Source organism: Megalops cyprinoides, chromosome 22 (assembly GCF_013368585.1).
Source record: "Megalops cyprinoides isolate fMegCyp1 chromosome 22, fMegCyp1.pri, whole genome shotgun sequence".
NCBI lineage: Eukaryota > Metazoa > Chordata > Actinopteri > Elopiformes > Megalopidae > Megalops > Megalops cyprinoides.
In genome coordinates this window covers 383,800-401,133 of record NC_050604.1, presented here as the reverse complement: position 1 = coordinate 401,133, position 17,334 = coordinate 383,800, and the positions used below count along the sequence as shown (strand labels likewise).

At 40.2% G+C, this 17,334-nt stretch overlaps 1 protein-coding gene across 1 annotated transcript in view; it reads right to left on the bottom strand.

Moving 5' to 3' along the window:
* The window catches only part of cntln (centlein, centrosomal protein), a 110,395-nt gene that overhangs the window by 80,155 nt on the left and 12,906 nt on the right, over nt 1–17,334 (bottom strand). Inside the window, exons 4-8 of the mRNA XM_036517121.1 lie at nt 13,379–13,513; nt 11,387–11,566; nt 10,097–10,230; nt 8,835–8,997; nt 8,493–8,678 (exon numbers count right to left, since the gene is read on the bottom strand). Of these exons, the coding sequence (XP_036373014.1) occupies nt 8,493–8,678; nt 8,835–8,997; nt 10,097–10,230; nt 11,387–11,566; nt 13,379–13,513 (798 nt within the window). The remainder of the gene's footprint in view (nt 1–8,492; nt 8,679–8,834; nt 8,998–10,096; nt 10,231–11,386; nt 11,567–13,378; nt 13,514–17,334) is intronic.

Here is a 17,334-nt window from a genome sequence, read left to right as displayed (position 1 = left end):
ATTCGCACGGAGCACCCCTGCACCAATGAGCGCTTCCTTATCGGAGCGCGAAAAGAGTGCAGAAAAAGCTTCCCCGTCCTGCACCCCAGTTTGCTCGCTCACACCCAGAAGACAACAGGAGTACAGGAATCACCAGTAAGTAGGTACATACATTTAGAAACAGCATAAATAACAGCCAACTAGCAAGTGTTCTGATGTTAAATGTGCACACTTAAAGAACTCTTAAATAGCCGCTTTAAATAAATTACGATTCTAAATTACAATGTACCGTGTTTTGCATCTTTCATTGATTCCGTTACATACATTACAACTTTTGAGTGTTATCACAGATTCTAGCTAAACCCCAGACCTTGACCAGACATCCTACAGCATACCAGCAAAACACATTAACATCATACAAACAGACGGTAACGCATTATTTGCGATTTAATTCACGTCATTGTTCATGTGGAGACGGAAAAGCAGCTGATCCCAGTGACGGACGCGCTGCGCTCCATCACAACCTTTGCCTCTGTTTACTTCAGATTAAATACTGAACTAGCTTGATTTGTGCTACTGACCTTAAACATACCAAATTAGGTCCAATTTTTTTATTGATCTTAAACTTGGTGCTGTTTAAACTACTCAATGTGCTTTATTTGTGTTACTTATTTTTAAACCTGGCACTGATTAAACTTGCGAGTATTTACAGGCCACACAGGTCCCACACAACAATTCCAGGCTGTTACTGACATGAGACATAATCAAAATATAACATTTACGGCATCTTTTTCACATATTTTTTGGAGTTCATACTGACAACATATAAGGGAGCTATTTATTTTTCGCCATTTAGACTCAAATTAGGTTTTATTTATTTATTTATTTATTTTTATGAAGGTGAACCTGCATTAAAGGTTAAGAAGCATTCATAAAATAATTTTATTTTACAGACATACTCAGACATACAAAATACCAGATGATCTACCATATAGACCCATCTACCATATAGAACCTATTCGTTCTCTAATACTTGCCCCCAGAAACAAACTGGTGTGGCTTCCACTTGATCATGGCAGGATATTGGTAACACATACATGCATGTCAATATTTGACAGGATCCAGGTAGAAACACGGTGATGGTGATGATCAAAAGAAAACACTGCATTCATCTTTACTTGAGTCCACATGACAAGCGGTATGTGAGCAGACTGCCACGTTAATTATACATCTGACAGGTTCTGATTCAGTAATATCCAGTTGCTGGCTGATATCCCAAACTCCAAATCTCTATGCTGCTGTTCCCTTTACAACAAACATAACCTGCACACACACCCTAGCTTTCCAAGAAGAATCTCTAATGTGTCCTCTCTTCTATAATAGCAAACACATCATATGGCTTTGGTTATACTTTCTACATATACTTTCCACCAATCAATCCAACAGATTTTATTTGGCATAATTCCCTATACAATTAGATTTAGACTTAGACTTGTAATGGTAATATTTGTTGGCCAGATCATTTTCCAGTTTTAAATGTTTTACAGACATCGCTTCTAATGCTTTATACAGGATAGTGGGCATGGATTACCTTATGCACTATCTGCCACTACTATTCCACATATAAGTAAAATACTACACTGGACTAAAAGGAGGTGCAGACAAGGTTGTGAAATTATGGTTCATGACTGACTTCATCATTCAGAGTAATTTGGCTGTTCACTGCTGCAGAGCTTTGCAAAGTAAGGTTTTGTGTTATTAAGCCATTTTCAATGTCACATAATATTTGTCAGTATTTCTTCAGAAGTGTGGAAAAATATTGCCTTCTCCTACTACTCGCTAAAAAGCACTAGCCACTACTACAAAACTGGTTCCTGCTACATTTTGAGAAGCAGCCACACATTGGTCCCCACATGCTGGTACTAAAATGCAGGCATGTCTGTGGCCTGACCCGAGACGGACAGCAGTGACCTTTGAATTTCAGCTCAGCAATGATCTCACAGGAGATAATGCCCCCGGAGAATCGAATGGGAATGGGGCACTCCTCCTTTGCAAAACAGAACTGTATATAAACTACTAAGGCAAATTATGCATGTGTGTGTATTAAAGGAACAAAGTATCTATGTAAAAGCAAAGCTACTATTACTATAACAGCCTAACATTATAGCATTTCCACACTGAAATCTGTATAAACTTAACTTAGATTTCCTTTATGCAATGCATACTTACTGAAATAATCATAACTTTTTTGGGACTGGTCACTTAAATTCAGTTGTACAATTCACTACAATTCAATTAAAAAGAAATACGCACACACATACACACTCATGACATGCGCATGTGCACTCATTCTCTCACACACACCATGGAAACAAAGCCCACAGTGGGCGTTTCTCCCTCCATGGCAGTGTTCAAAGCCACCTCTCTCGCTTATGTAAATGAGAGATCAAAATCCAAGCTTCCCAGTCTCCTGAGCAATATCTACTTTGATCATTTCCAGTTGTACTTCCGAACATGTAAAATTAAAATAAACCTCTCTAACAACCCGTGCATTATAATTTAACAGGTGTTCAGGAGAAAGCTGTTACAGAATTTCAGATTATGCTGAAATACATATCCCTGTCGAAGCAATTATACGTATGTAATAATCAGAGTACCCTCCTGTCTGATGCATGCCATGTGAAGGCTGATCTCTTAACTTTGATGTCAGTAGGTAAGAGAGGACACAAAGCGAGGACCTCTCTACACGTGTTCATTAAACACAATCAAATATTAACATGGCTCACAAGCTTCTGTTTACGGCTTTCCTTAAACATCATATTTACCTTGTTATGCTAAAAGGCCATTTGAGCACAATAAATTTGGTTCCAGTGAAAGAATACCTCATATCTGAATAACCCAGTCATTGATTAGTCCAGTCCAGTTTACCTCACACACACAGCAATGAATAGTCACTCAGAATTGTGATGAATTACAATTAAGAATCAATAAGTAGCATAATTTTAAATTTTTAACATTTAAAAGTGGTTAATAATTGCTAAAATAAGCTAAAATAATAAATTCTGATTAAGGTTTTAATATTAACATCATTAATATCATGGCAGGAGATGGCAGAGGACCAGTAGCCAGCACTTGGCAGTTCCTTGTTGACCTGCCAGACTCTGTGGTCTGAGGGTAACATGTAACAAGTGCAGGCAAAGCCGAGGCACAGCTCCATTCTTCTTTTACCCAAAGGGCAGGGATGAGGGTGGTTAACACAGCTGAATGTCCATTATAGTGCCATTCCAGAATGATTCCAGAAGCTATTTTCTTGTAGCTGTTGTGTATTCCAAACATAGAATGGTCAAACTCTATTGTTGCAATTGCAGAAATAGCCTTTCTAGCATCTGTGGACCCATGCATGAGGCTAAAATCTACCATGGCCGTGGCCATTTCACGGTCCCTGCATGGTCCCTTAGGATCTTCTGGGGGATACCATCAGGGCCTGGTACTTTGATACATTCAATGGCCTTTAGACTGTCATGAGGATACAGGGAAGATTCTGCACTGGCCCACTGGGTCAGTAAATCTGGAAGCTTACTGTCCTACAAAGGTGAATACTAGCCCAACTGGACTCTCATATGGATGGACACCAACAGCAAATTTTACTGGTTCAGTGACCCCGGAGCTTCAAGTATGAACATCATCTCATGACTGACCGCCCAGAATCTTACTCCTACTTTCTGTAAAATGGACATCATTTTGTTAGAGAGAAGCAGAATGGTTGCAAACAGAATTTTTTTGCCTGTTCAACCTTTAAAATCTTCTAAATGGTGCAGGAGCCCTCTCTTTGTGATTTTCACCCATTCAGCTGTCATACACTAACACATCAGTTACAACTTAACCCCTTTTTCACAATGAATTTGACACTTCCCATCCAAGTAACAAATAGTATTGGAGTATTTATTTTCCAATAAGACTTCAATGGAAGGGGAGACTAAATGCATGTGACATTTTTGAAACAGCACTTTGGCATACAGAGGGCCACATGTATCAACGGTGCGTATGTACAAAAATTGAGCACTTTTCTACACAAAAAATGGTATTTATGAAAAGATACTTCCCGTGAAAACATGCATACCTCTAGGTAGAACTAACGGTGATGCAAGTAAACGGGCGTTGTGTCAATCATTGATAAGTGTTATCGCACCAGGACGAAGTGACCGAGGGGGCAGTTAAAAATGACGAGGGGGCAAATCTTTTTCTATAGTAAAACGGTAGATAATCATCCTGCTATGCCTATTTCTGCATTTTTTTTTCATCCTGCAGGTGGCAATACAGTGGCGATTTGACTAGATGCGAACAATTCCCTACCTTAACTTTTCTATGTGTTTGTGTGTCATAGCCATAATATGAAATAGGAATATTTGGGGCAGATGGCCAGGTCACCACCTAAAATTGGTCTGGTGGTAGGTTTAATGAAATTCATAGATTTAACCATGCAATAGCCTCTGAAAGGCTAAATAACAACAACACAAGACTGCTGTTTCAAAATTAAATAATACATTTATTTCACAGCAGTGGTGAAGCCAGTATTATAAGAGAGGCTAAAAAACAAATAAGTGCACATAGGACCAGTGTGTCCGCACCCGGCACCACTATTCCAATGCCCACTATTGGAAACATTGGAATACCTGTTGGAAACAACACAGGGAAGTGAAGTTTTGGTCAAGGAGAGAGAGGGAGAGAGAGCGAGCGAGCGAGAGAGCTGCATGGCATGAGCAGAAAGACAGACAAAACGATCTGATCATCTTTTTTTTACTTAATGACCCTCACACTGTTGGCTATTATTTTGTTGATTTTAGCAGTCATCTTTCAGTGGTTTGAATCGTTCATAAATTCTATTATTTTGCGTCTTGTAGACCTACCTGCTCCAGTTCCCTAAATGGTGCAAGGTCACTCAGGTTTAAAATCCGACCACTTCTTTTTCACCTCCTCCACCGTATGCACCTCTGGTGAAACTGCATTGATAGCAGTCACCACTTTGAGCCACTCCGCATTTTTCCATCGATTTGAAATGCCAGTTGTTTGGCCTCCAAAAAGGACATTTTTTCTCCTCTCCACCTCATCAACCATCACCTCCGTGTCTGCATTTCACTCACCTGGGATCTTTAATATGCTAATTTGACAAATTAAAGGCGTGTCTCAATCCATATAAGAATAATTGTGGGAGTGGACATTAAGCATGTTCACGTGCACATAATCTCAAGCTAATTTGATTTACGCTCAAATTTGTGAAGACAACTAGGCATACGTGGTGTTTGATAAGTCTGATGAAAAACCTCCGTACACAAATAGTGGGATTGAGCGTACATGGTCCTACAGCAAGTTGTACACAAAGATTGATACATATGGCCCAAAGGGTGTTTTTGATGAGCCACACAGCAGAAGCTGATTTTGATGGTGAAAAAAAAAGAGCAATGAGTGCGGTATCATATTATTATTTATGGTTATGTACAACCCAAATAACGACAACCATGTCAGAGTGGATTGGATTTCTTAGGGTTGAGTCGGTGTAAAACACGGGTGCAACTACTGTTATTGGGATATGGGCTGCCGCTTACAATGCACAATTTCATGATCCCAAAACCTGCCATAACAGTAACCAATCCTATTCACTGCTCAGATGTTCATTCCCAATCCTTCTCACTCTAGGTTTTCAGTTCACAGTGATGCAGGAAGTTTACAGATGCTGTATTGTTCACTATAATTCTGAGCTGTGAACATCAAAAGCGATTCGATTTCCACATAAAATATAACCTTAGTCCACTACAATATGCATATCATATGCAATCATCGGTGATATGCTTTTAAAAAGGCGGTTTTGTATTTTTGGCTGTGAACCACAAGTAAAAAGTGATAAACATCACAACCACAGAAGAACTGTCACCACCAATGCTTACAACAGTTCCTGTTATAATTTACGTTCTGACCATTAGTTAAAATATCAAGCACTGAAAGAATTTAAATCAGTTCAAGATAATGTTACTAGATATCAAACATTTCAGCAATATTACAAAAGCCCAAAAACTACTGGGAAACACAGAATTTCGTCAATTTCGTCCCTCCAAATACTGATGAGGTTAGACTGTGAGCACAGCAAAATAACAGACTATGGATGGAGTAGACTCCAATATCACTTCCTGCACAATTTACAACAGCAATGACATCCTATGCTCTGATATCATAAAGGCCATCTCTACCCCATGAGGATGAACAATGAGCCCACTGTGACAACGACACATTGGTGAGTCTTATGGAGCTTGATAAAGAGGCCAAGAGGGTGGAAATCCAAATCATTGTCACAGGAGAGGCTACCATCTACAGCTTCCAGACACCTGCGTGAAGTTGGCACCCCAAGTATTCAAAAAGTTCGAAATGGTATTACTGTTCATTTGTGCTGGTTTGTGCCGTATAACTTTTCGTTTGTGCTCCTATGGTTTTTTAGATATAAACATTGCATCTTTGGGCGATGACGTCACCCAGCACCCCAAGCTTCTCCGAATTGCTCCAAAATGGTCCAGAACGCTGCTTTCTCCATAACGAAGAAAGTGGCTTCTACTGTGCAACGTTTTGCTGGTTGGTGCCCTGAAAAAACTTACATTACATTATTTCCTGATAGGCCTATGTGAGATACAGGATATTTCATGTCATATAATATTTAATATGTTTAATAAACATAAGCCATACGTGTGTGGTCCTGCAGGTATACAGGTAATCTTGAATGTCTATAGACACCACCCCATTTCATTTTTTTTCCCGTACTGTATTTTAACTGCTCTATTGAGTGTAGAACGCACGAGACCACCTGTGGGCATTTAAGCTGTGGGAACGCGCTGTGTTCTTCAGTTGGCAGGTGACATGAACTGAAGTAAAAAAAAAAATCAGCCGACCCACAAATATTTGTTCATTCATTCTTTCAGAATCCACCTATTAAAAATATGTCACCTGTGGAGTCATCTCACACTCCATATGCGTAACACCTACACAGAGCGCTTCAATGCCAAGAGCAATAACATTACATGGGATCCCAGTAAACTTACATTGCAGCGCTATTTGGAAATATCCAACACTTAAAAATGACAAGCACTTGTAGCTATTTTTTAAGCCAGCTAGTTACTTACAAGGCCTGAGTTGCATTTGCTAATTAGCTCTGCTTATGTGTGACATCTCACAGCCAGTGAGCTGCCCGGTTGCCTTGGCAACGATAAACTAAAGCGGCTAGTCAGCCGTTCGATCTCTGGCTAAACTGTTAACATTCTATTACAGTTACGAGAAACATAAATAATCAAACTACAGAGCATATAACATAAAAACAGTCTGTGATTGGATTATTGTCATTGAATTGGTATCCGTGGAGCCAGGCAAACGTTACATCTGACTCACTCCTACTCGTTTTGATCCCAGGTTTGACAACGTAAATAGCAAGCTTTAACGATTCTGCTACAGACTGATATAGTAATAACAACGAGCTACATGACAGTAACAGTTTCACTACCCAGACGACGTACGCTAATAACACAATGTACCAGTGGTTATGGTGATATCTACTCACCTGAAAGAATGAATGAACAAATATTTGTGGGTCGGCTGATTTTTTTTTACTTCAGTTCATGTCACCTGCCAACTGAAGAACACAGCGCGTTCCCACAGCTTAAATGCCCACAGGTGGTCTCGTGCGTTCTGCACTCAAATAGAGCAGTTACAGTACAGGAAAAAAAATGAAATGGGGTGGTGTCTATAGACATTCAAGATTACCTGTATACCTGAAGGACCACACACGTATGGCTTATGTTTATTGAACATATTAAATATTATATGACATGAAATATCCTGTATCTCACATAGGCCTATCAGGAAATAATGTAATGTAAGTTTTTTCAGGGCACCAACCAGCAAAACGTTGCACAGTAGAAGCCACTTTCTTCGTTATGGAGAAAGCAGCGTTCTGGAAGTTGTCACAGAATTTTTGCCATGAAGTACAGTGTTTGTCCAAAGCATGACCGCACGAACGAAAATTATCATGGCGCAAACCGGCACAAATGTAGCACAAACGAACGAGACCATTTTGGAGCAATTCGGAGAAGCTTGGGGTGCTGGGTGACCTCATCGCCCAAAGATGCAATGTTTATATCTAAAAAACCATAGCAGCACAAACGAAAATTTTTACGGCACAAACCAGCACAAACGTAGCACAAACACAGAGACCATTTTGGAGCAATTCGGAGAAGCTTGGGGTGCTGGGTGATTACCAATGATTAGTTACCAGTGATTAGTAATACCATTTCGAACTTTTTAAATACTTGGGGTGCAAACTTCACGCAGGTGCTGGAGACACATGGATCACAACACCAAAGACAAAGTAGGGCACATTCACAACATCAATTTTCAAATATGTGGATATATTTTAATTGGAAATGATAGGATCCATCTGCGGATCAATGCCCTCACCATATCCCAGCCAAGGGACTCACCTCTGCAAGCGTGGCACTGGTCAGCCTCACTGGCTGGCTGGTTATGGCTTGCTGCAGGCAGGCTTGGAGCTCACAAATCCGCTGCTCCTTTTGGCACAGCTGTGTTGTCAAGGAAATGTGACTTTGGCGCAGCTGTGCCTCATTAGACTTCAAAGCTTCATAGCACACACTGAGTTCATTGTAGAGCTGTCGGGATGGAGAGAAAAGTGGTGCTGGTCACTGGAGAGAGTGGACAAAAGCCAGCCATGATATCAAGGGCCAGCCTGCTCCTGCAGCATTCAAGGCCGATGTGACGGTCCTCTGGAAGAGAGGAGTGAGATTGGAATTTCCCCTGGTGATTACCTTCTGGTAGGAGACAGTGTCAGCTGTGTGGGCGGCCTCTTGGCTGCGCATCACCTGCTGGGTGTCCAGGTTGAGCCCCTCCAGCTGCTGAATGAGCTGGGCCTGCTCAGAGGCATGCTGCACGCTCTGCTGGTACAGAGCCCGCATCTCATGCAGCTCTGTCCTGCACATACAGTGCACTGATATCAGAATGAGCCACACATAATGACCAGCACATAACCATATGGTGCTTTATAGGAAGTATTGATTAGTCTCATGTAGTTCAAAAACACTTGTAGAGAATCATTTCTGTGCTGACACTACTTAAAAATGCAGCTTGCAGGAGTCAAGCGATTGGCTGATAGGAATCAATTTGGACTCAAAACATGTAATAAAGTAGTGCGATAAAGAGTGCAACATCATTTATGACAAAATCAGTTAGAATTTAAACACAAAGTACTACTTTTTTGTGCGTATGACCCAAACACCTACCAAGTAAAGTCTGAGATAAAAGCTGAGAATTTTACCTACACTATGTGCCTGGACACAATCAACATGGCAGGACTAAGAAAGAAGCTTTCTACTTCACTATCTCCTGAAATATCTCAACGGTCTGCAGACCACTGATAAAAATGCAGCAGGGAAACTGAGCTGCTCTCATGATGTAGATGACTTTCAGTTGCACTCTTGTCAAATGTCATATGCTAGTCATTAAAATGGTTCAGTCACATCATAAGAACATAAGAACATATTATGACGAGAACAGGCCATTCGCCCCAACTAAGCTCGCAATTACATTAAAGAGAATCCAAAACTGCATCAAGCCTGGACTTGAACACAGCAAGGGCCTCTGCGTCAACTACATGACATGGCAACCTATTCCATGTATTGATAGGGCGGTGCCCAGAACTGCACACAATATTCCAAGTGAGGTCTGACTATAGCATTGTATAATTTTAATATAACCTCTTCAGATTTATAATCAATACTGTTGGCTATATATCCCAGCATCCTGTTGGCCTTTTTTACTGCCACAGCAGTAAAAAAGGCCATCAGGATGCCACAGCAGGTAACAATATTTTACTACTAACCTCTGCATCAAGATCATTTATGTATATAAGGAATAGCAAAGACCCCAATACCGATCCCTGCAGGACTCCACTTCGTATAGGACCCTGCTCTCATACAATATCTACCACAGTTACAGTCTGCGTTCTATTAGACAACCAACTTCAAAAAGATTTCTCTCCTTATTCACACGATTACCCTGACAATGGTCTCACCTCAACTTGGTCACATGATCACCCCTCAGTGTTAGTTCAGTTTCTCGGGCTGAGAGCTCAGCAGTCAGACAGCTGTATTTGTGGTGCATGTCTTCAACCTGCTGCCTTGCTTCTTTAAGTTCATTTTCAAAAGCCTGTAAAAACATAGACCGTCAAGAACAGGGATGTGTGATGTGTGTGTATTCCTGTATGATTCCTGTCGGAATGTCCATAACATTTTTCTTTGAATTGTGTGATCGTTGATGTAAAAGCACTATGTATCTTGCACTATGTATTCATAATATTCGCATCATAAGGAATTCATAATGCCCTACAACTTGCTACAACTTGTATACATATTCACAATGGCTTCTTAATGCATGAAGACAATCCACATAATACATTTCTCAAGATTATATAATGCATTGTATACTGCATAGATACAACATACTGTCAGTTCACATATTATGAACACAATATTCCTTCACAGGCAGTCTCCACGTTACATATCGTTCAATATACACGTATACATACAACTCCACTTTACATAAGTCCCCTTAAAATACAAAAACATTTAAATAAATCTGACGTGCATACCGTATATGGAGCCACAACCTTTTTTATTTAGATGGGCAATGTAAAAAAGGTGTGGTATGATTACATTACATGACATTACTGTCTTTTAGCAGAACTTCTTATCCAGTGCAGCTTCCAGTTTTATCCATTTATACACCTGGAGACATACTAAGCCCACTGTGGGTTAAGCACCTTGCCCAAGGGCACGACAGCAGTGCCCCAGCAGGGAATCGAAACAGCGACCTTTCTAGCTAAAGTTAACTAGCTAAAACAAGCTAAAACAATGGAACAGTCAAACACACTGTATGTAGCTAAATACAGAAAAAATATGCTTTCTCTAGACATGAAATTCAAAGTCAGACAGTAATGAATTTTCCTCCTGGGAAATATAACACTACATTATGGCCAACTATAATGCCAAAATACTAGATAGAAAGAAAGATCAAACGCCAAATAAAAACAAACCTTACAGAAATAAAAATCTTCATTATTACATAAATATGTCTAACAGCCAGGATCATTTGAAGTGAGGTCTTATATACATCTTACATCAAGATTATTCCACAGAAATCCTTCAGTCAGGCGCAACATATGATGTAATGTTACAAAGTCATACACACACATACAAAAAACCCACACAGCAAGCAATCAATATTTCAATGTATCTGAGCTTCACAGGATTACTTTATATTCGTGTTAGCAACAAGGATGTCTGAGGGCTGCTCGAAGCGTTACCCTGGCTTTGGACTCAATGCAGTACTTCTCCTGCCTCCACTGGACCTCCTGACCGTGGAGTTTGTTCAGGTCGAGCTGCAAGTCATAACAGTGTGCATCTAATCCTGCCTTGGCCTCCTCCAGATCCCTCACAGCACGCTGCTGCTCCTCCTCTTTCCTCCTCCACTGCTCCCTCAACTCCTGCAGGATGGATGCACAAGGGCCAAACAAACAGCAGATAGAGAGGAGGACAAAATCAAGGCAGCAGGGGAGAATATGAATGTGGAAGCTCGGAGAAGTGCTGGGAGACCCATCCGAATGTAAACAGGGGAAGCCACATCATCACACGCATGCCTTCCTCACTCCATTTCCATTATTAGCCATTTATCTGGAGCTTACAGACTTACTGGAGGCTTTCTGCCCCTACATTTGCCCAAATTTTGTGTACAGGGGAACAAATATATGTATGTATGTGAGTGTGTGTGTGTGTATTACACAGCAAAAAATATTCAGCTCCCAACCCGTTTTTTTTCACACAACTCATTTCCATAACCTGAGACTGTGACTAATTAGACTGATTCTCAAATTAAATCTCAAAAAAAATCTCACTCAACTCTGCAACAGTAGTACAGTCCAAAAATGAAATTAAACTATAAACCATCAAAGAATAAAAAAAAATCAAGAACTGAAATGTCAGCAATTAACAAGTATTCATCCCCCTTCTTTAGTCTCTATTAATTTTGCACAATTTTTGCACAATTTTAGCCCATTCCTCCTTGCAAAATTGCTCAAGCTGTACCAGTCTAGTAGGGGAGTGGCAATGGACAGCCACTCTAGGATGTGAATTTTAAATTTAAGCCAATCCAGTGTTGCTCTGGCAGTGTGCTTTGGGTCATTTTCCTGATGAAACACAAACTTCCTCCCTAAGTTTACACTTTCTGGTAGAAGGCAGTAGGTTTTTATGCAGACTCTCCATGTATTGTGCAGCATTCTTCCCATCAATCTTGACCAGATTGCCAGTCCCTGCTGCTAAAACGCACCCCATAACATGATGCTACCATCAGTGTATTTCACTGTGAGGATGGTGTATCCTGGCTGATGTGCACTGATAGCTTTACACCACACAGGGCTTCTTCCCTGCCGCTCTTCGATCAAGGCCCTTTTTGTGCAATATCTTGGAGATTTTTGACCTATGGACATCATTTTCATTGCAGCTACTGACTTCTGTAGCTCAGTTAGAGTGACAGGTGGCATCACAGTAGCCTCTCTGACAAGTGGCATTGTTTGGTTACTAAGTTTAGGGGGGGCGGCCTGCCCTAGGCAGTGTGGCTGTAGTTCCATATTTCTTCCACTTCTGTATGATGGCCTGCACTGAGCTCCGAGGTATGTTCAATGCCTTTGAAATGTTCATGTATCCCTCCCCAGATTTGTGCTTCTCCACAGTTATATCCCCTCACTTGCTTTGAATGCTCTTTTCTCTTCAATGGAAAGGAAATTGTTCAATGGAAAGTCCAACCATATTGTTTGAGCTTATAAAGAGGGGAGGCATTTATGCTCATGAAGGAATTCAAAACAGGCAATCCACTAATTCCTACACAGGTGGAGACCATCAACACATTGGATGAGTTTATAAGACAATATCTTGCACCTGAGCAAGGTTAGCCTTATAATTATGAAGGATATGAATACTTTTTTCAATCTCAAAGTTGTAGTTTATTTTCTTAATTTTTGAAAGGTTTTGGACATTTCTTTTGATTTATCATAATGTAGAATACTGTGCAGACCAGCTGGAAAAAAATCTTGCTTTAATATATTTTAAATTTGGAATCTGAGACAATAAATTGTGAAAACAGTATACATGGGGCCGTGTATATATTATATATATATATATATATACAATGCACACACACACGCACATTATTTTTAAGTGGTTTCGAGGGCTAAGGCAATCTTCCTGTGGGACTTTTCTGTGTCACACAGGCGCATGCTGTGCCACAGGACACGTACACAAACCTTTAGCTCCTGACTTCTGTCCCCAAGTTTGTGCTGCAGTGCAGACAGCTCCGTCTTCATCTCAGCCCTATCTTCATCCACGTTCCACTTTCTTTGAGCAAGGTTGTTTATCTCCTGCTGCTGACCTGTCACTCGCTGCTCAAGGACCAGAAAAGACAGACAGAGCCATCAGACAAAACCAAACTCAGGACAGATGTGCACAGGACCTTTGGGGCTGGATATGAGTGTGTTAAATAATCTGTGAGGCAGGCAGAGAAAATGTGTGTCAGTTATTCAGCAGAGATGGTACAGCATGCACTACTGTGGATACACTGAGCTCAATGTGAAACAAGAGCAGAGCAGTCCCCTTCATCAAGGGGGCATGCCCCAGATTACCGCTGAAAACTCAACACTGAGGGGGGAGTTCAAACACAACCTCACCACTGCAAAGGGAGTGCAAAAACATGTTAACATCAATAAAAGGACTTTATTTTAACGGAATGACCAAGATAACATGCTCATTCTCACTCTTACCCTTTTGAATGGAACCCTAATAACACTGCCTACTCCAGCAATTCTGTGTGATTGGGAAATGTACCATGCTTGGGCCTCACACACGTCATTCATGTCCTTTAAGGGTCTTCATATAAGAAGAAACATTCTATGCCATTTTTTCTTAGAAAAACCAGTCTAACATTTTATAATTTACAACACAACAGTCAAACTATTCTCTCCACATGTAATAACATCCAAAACTGAAAAAGCACTAGGCCTCTGCATGTGCACCCTACCTACTGAACCTCCACACATGTAATAAGATCCTGATGCAGTAGCACTAGGCCTCTTCCTGTGTAGTAGCCCCTTATGCAAACTGCACTAAGCCTCTGTATGTGTAACAGCATCCTATAGAAACAGAAGTTTGTACATGTGTAATATCATAGTATTTATTGTACCATCTACCTAACATCTTAAGTAAACTATACTCATGGGCATTCCTTTGATCTTCAGCAAAGTTTGTTTTTCCACAATCAATATCTCAATAAAAGCACACACAGAGACATCACCTCTCTTTCCTTTATCTGTGGTAATACAGTAAATGTGAGTTTGTCTAAAATCCTCCACCTAAATTTTATCTTTGCACAGCATTCATTTTACTTCTGCTGCCAGCAGTCTCAGAGACCTACATGCACTTTTGTTGAAATGCATATTACAAATACTATCCATTCAGAAACACAGATTTTCACTACATTATTTTCTTTACTTTTTGTTCAGTATGGATAAAATATTGCTCCAAATGCACCAGGTTGTATGAGGCTCTGGAATTACACCCCTAATAGCAACTGTTATTTTAAAAATAACACAAAAATAACTAACTGTGCTCTGGGATGCAATAATTGCCATGCAATCAGCCGGATCTTCCAGACAGTGGATTTATACTTTTCACCATGTGGAAGAAATTCCTGTAGACCCATTAAGTATGTTTAATCTAATATTGGCTAGCCTCCTGTTGTTTTAGGCATATGTGACTAATGTGGCTTCTGCTCACTCCCCTTAACAGGTAAATATGAATCAACTTTGCTGTCATGGATGACACCGTGCACACAATATTTCTAGCTTATGTATGGAGTATTGTTATCTTGTGATACTGGTATCTAGTTTGTCTTCTTTAGTGAGAATGTTTCTAACATACACTCCCGGGCAACAAAAAAATGGGCCAAGCCCACTATGGCAAAACATTAAGCTTTTAATGGTCTTAATAACAAATAACTTTTCAGTAAATTAGCAAGAATTAAACAAATAGATAAAGTAACTTAGTATGGGATAGCTTTCCCCTGTGATTTCTTTAAATGTTGAAGCCTTGAGGGTAAACTTGCAGACAGCTTTTTACAGAAGGAAGAATCAATATTGTTCCACTCATCAAATGTTTGAAGCCATCGATGCTGAGTAGTTGAAAAACATTTCCCGGCTAGTTCCCGGCTTTAATGTGAGACCAAATATAGGGTTCAAATCTGGACTCTGGCCAGGCCAAAACGTGAGCCTGATGGACTTGTTCTCAAGCCACTTCTTGGTGGTCTTTGCAGTGTGGGCAGGAGCATTGTCTTGTTGAAAAATAATGTCTGATTGTTTCTCTTCAGAAAACAAGCAAGTCTTTCTCCTGTACTCCAAAGCATTAATTGACTTTTCACAGTGAAGCAGCTCACCAGTACCAGCAGCTGAAAAGGTTCCCCACACCATTACACTGTGGTAGAGATGCATATATTGTATTTCTCACCAGGTCTTTGAAGACCATCACCATGGTCTGGACCATGGAGCATCACCATACAACCATGATTCATCACTCCACACAACTCTGCTGAACCACTCTGAATCAAACTTTCCATATTCTGCCAAAAACCTCATTCTGCCATGTTTTTTTCAGATAGCAATGGCTTTTTAACACATCTTCTAGACGCAAAACCTGCAATAGACAACCTTCTGGTAATTGTCGTTCTCGAAAGATTCTTGTTGTCTGATTCTTGAATTCTTCTGACAGTTTTTTCTCCTGTCTTTGAGAACTGTAAATTTCAGCAGGTGGTCATCCCTGCATGATGTGGCTTTGGGCGTTCCAGATCCTTTTTCTGGCAACATCACCTGTTGTTTCAAAGCGTTGACCTATTCTCTTAATAGCCGATAGAGAACCAGGGATTTTCTCTGCCTTTAGGGTCTTGTAAATTTCAGAATAACTACATTTGGCCTGATGAAGACCAGCTATGTGATTTCTGACAGCAACCCCTGCATGATATTTAGCTTTTTTGGAGCAGATTTTTCTTGGGACTCACAACACTGCATATTGTAGATCTCTCTATCACTCCTGGTTCCACTTATGAGCTCATTATCATGCCTTTGACGGGCTGCTTTAGGTGTGGCAGATCACCAAATAATGACTTATCTTTTCAGAATAAAAACATCCCAGAAGATATAAACATTTTAATCATTACCATTATTTTACCTTGTGTACAAGAACACTATATAAGTGAATTTCCCCGTTTCCAGCTTTCTCCCAAACTATTCACTGCAGCAAAACTTAACAAGCAAATGGTGGCACATAAGGTCTCAGGAGTGTATTTGTATAATTCTTGCTAATTTCCTGACCAATGATTTGTTATTAAGACCATTAAAAGCTTAATGTTTTGCAATTTTGGGCTTGGTCCATTTTTTTTTCCCAGGAGTGTATGTATGCTATCATGATTACTTTACTCACAGTCTTTTTCTTTTTTTAACTCTAGGGCAAAATATATATTCAACCTTGTCTATGCTTCAGTTAGAGAACTGCAGCACTCTGTACTTCTCTCCATGATATCATGCGATAAAGCTCTACCCCGACCGAAGTCTCTGGTTGTCTGAGAATTATTCGACACACCATCAAACATGCTAAATAGGCTAAGAGAGATTTATATTTATACATGGAAAAACTCAAATATTGACAATGAGGAGGTTGAAAAAAATGTTTAACCTCAGCCATGTTCAATTGGTGGAAAAAAAGGTTTAGGGATGTAAAGGGATGCAAATTTTCCCTGGGGTAAAAGTTGGCCGAAGAGATGAAGAGATGACATTCACATTTACATTTCTCATCAAAATATAATCCCCATACATACAATCAAGCCATAAATGCATCTACAGTCATACACACAAACACATGGAGCTGAAAAGTTATCCAGTCTCTCTGTAGCTATACACTAGTAAATTAAAGGGATTTTTATCCAAGGATTTGATATGAATGTGCCAGTGGCATTTAAATACTTCTGCACCTGATTTGCTTTTACTACTAAAATATGCTTCTGAAGTAATATTTCTGTGCGCCCTGCCTCAGTCATACCATCAGCTCCCGGTTAACTGCATCCATGAAATGTGTATTTAGGTGAACAGCCATTACAGCCAGACAAACAGCATTACAGCTACTAATTGCATCAGACAGGCCTCAGAGAGCACCAGCCTGC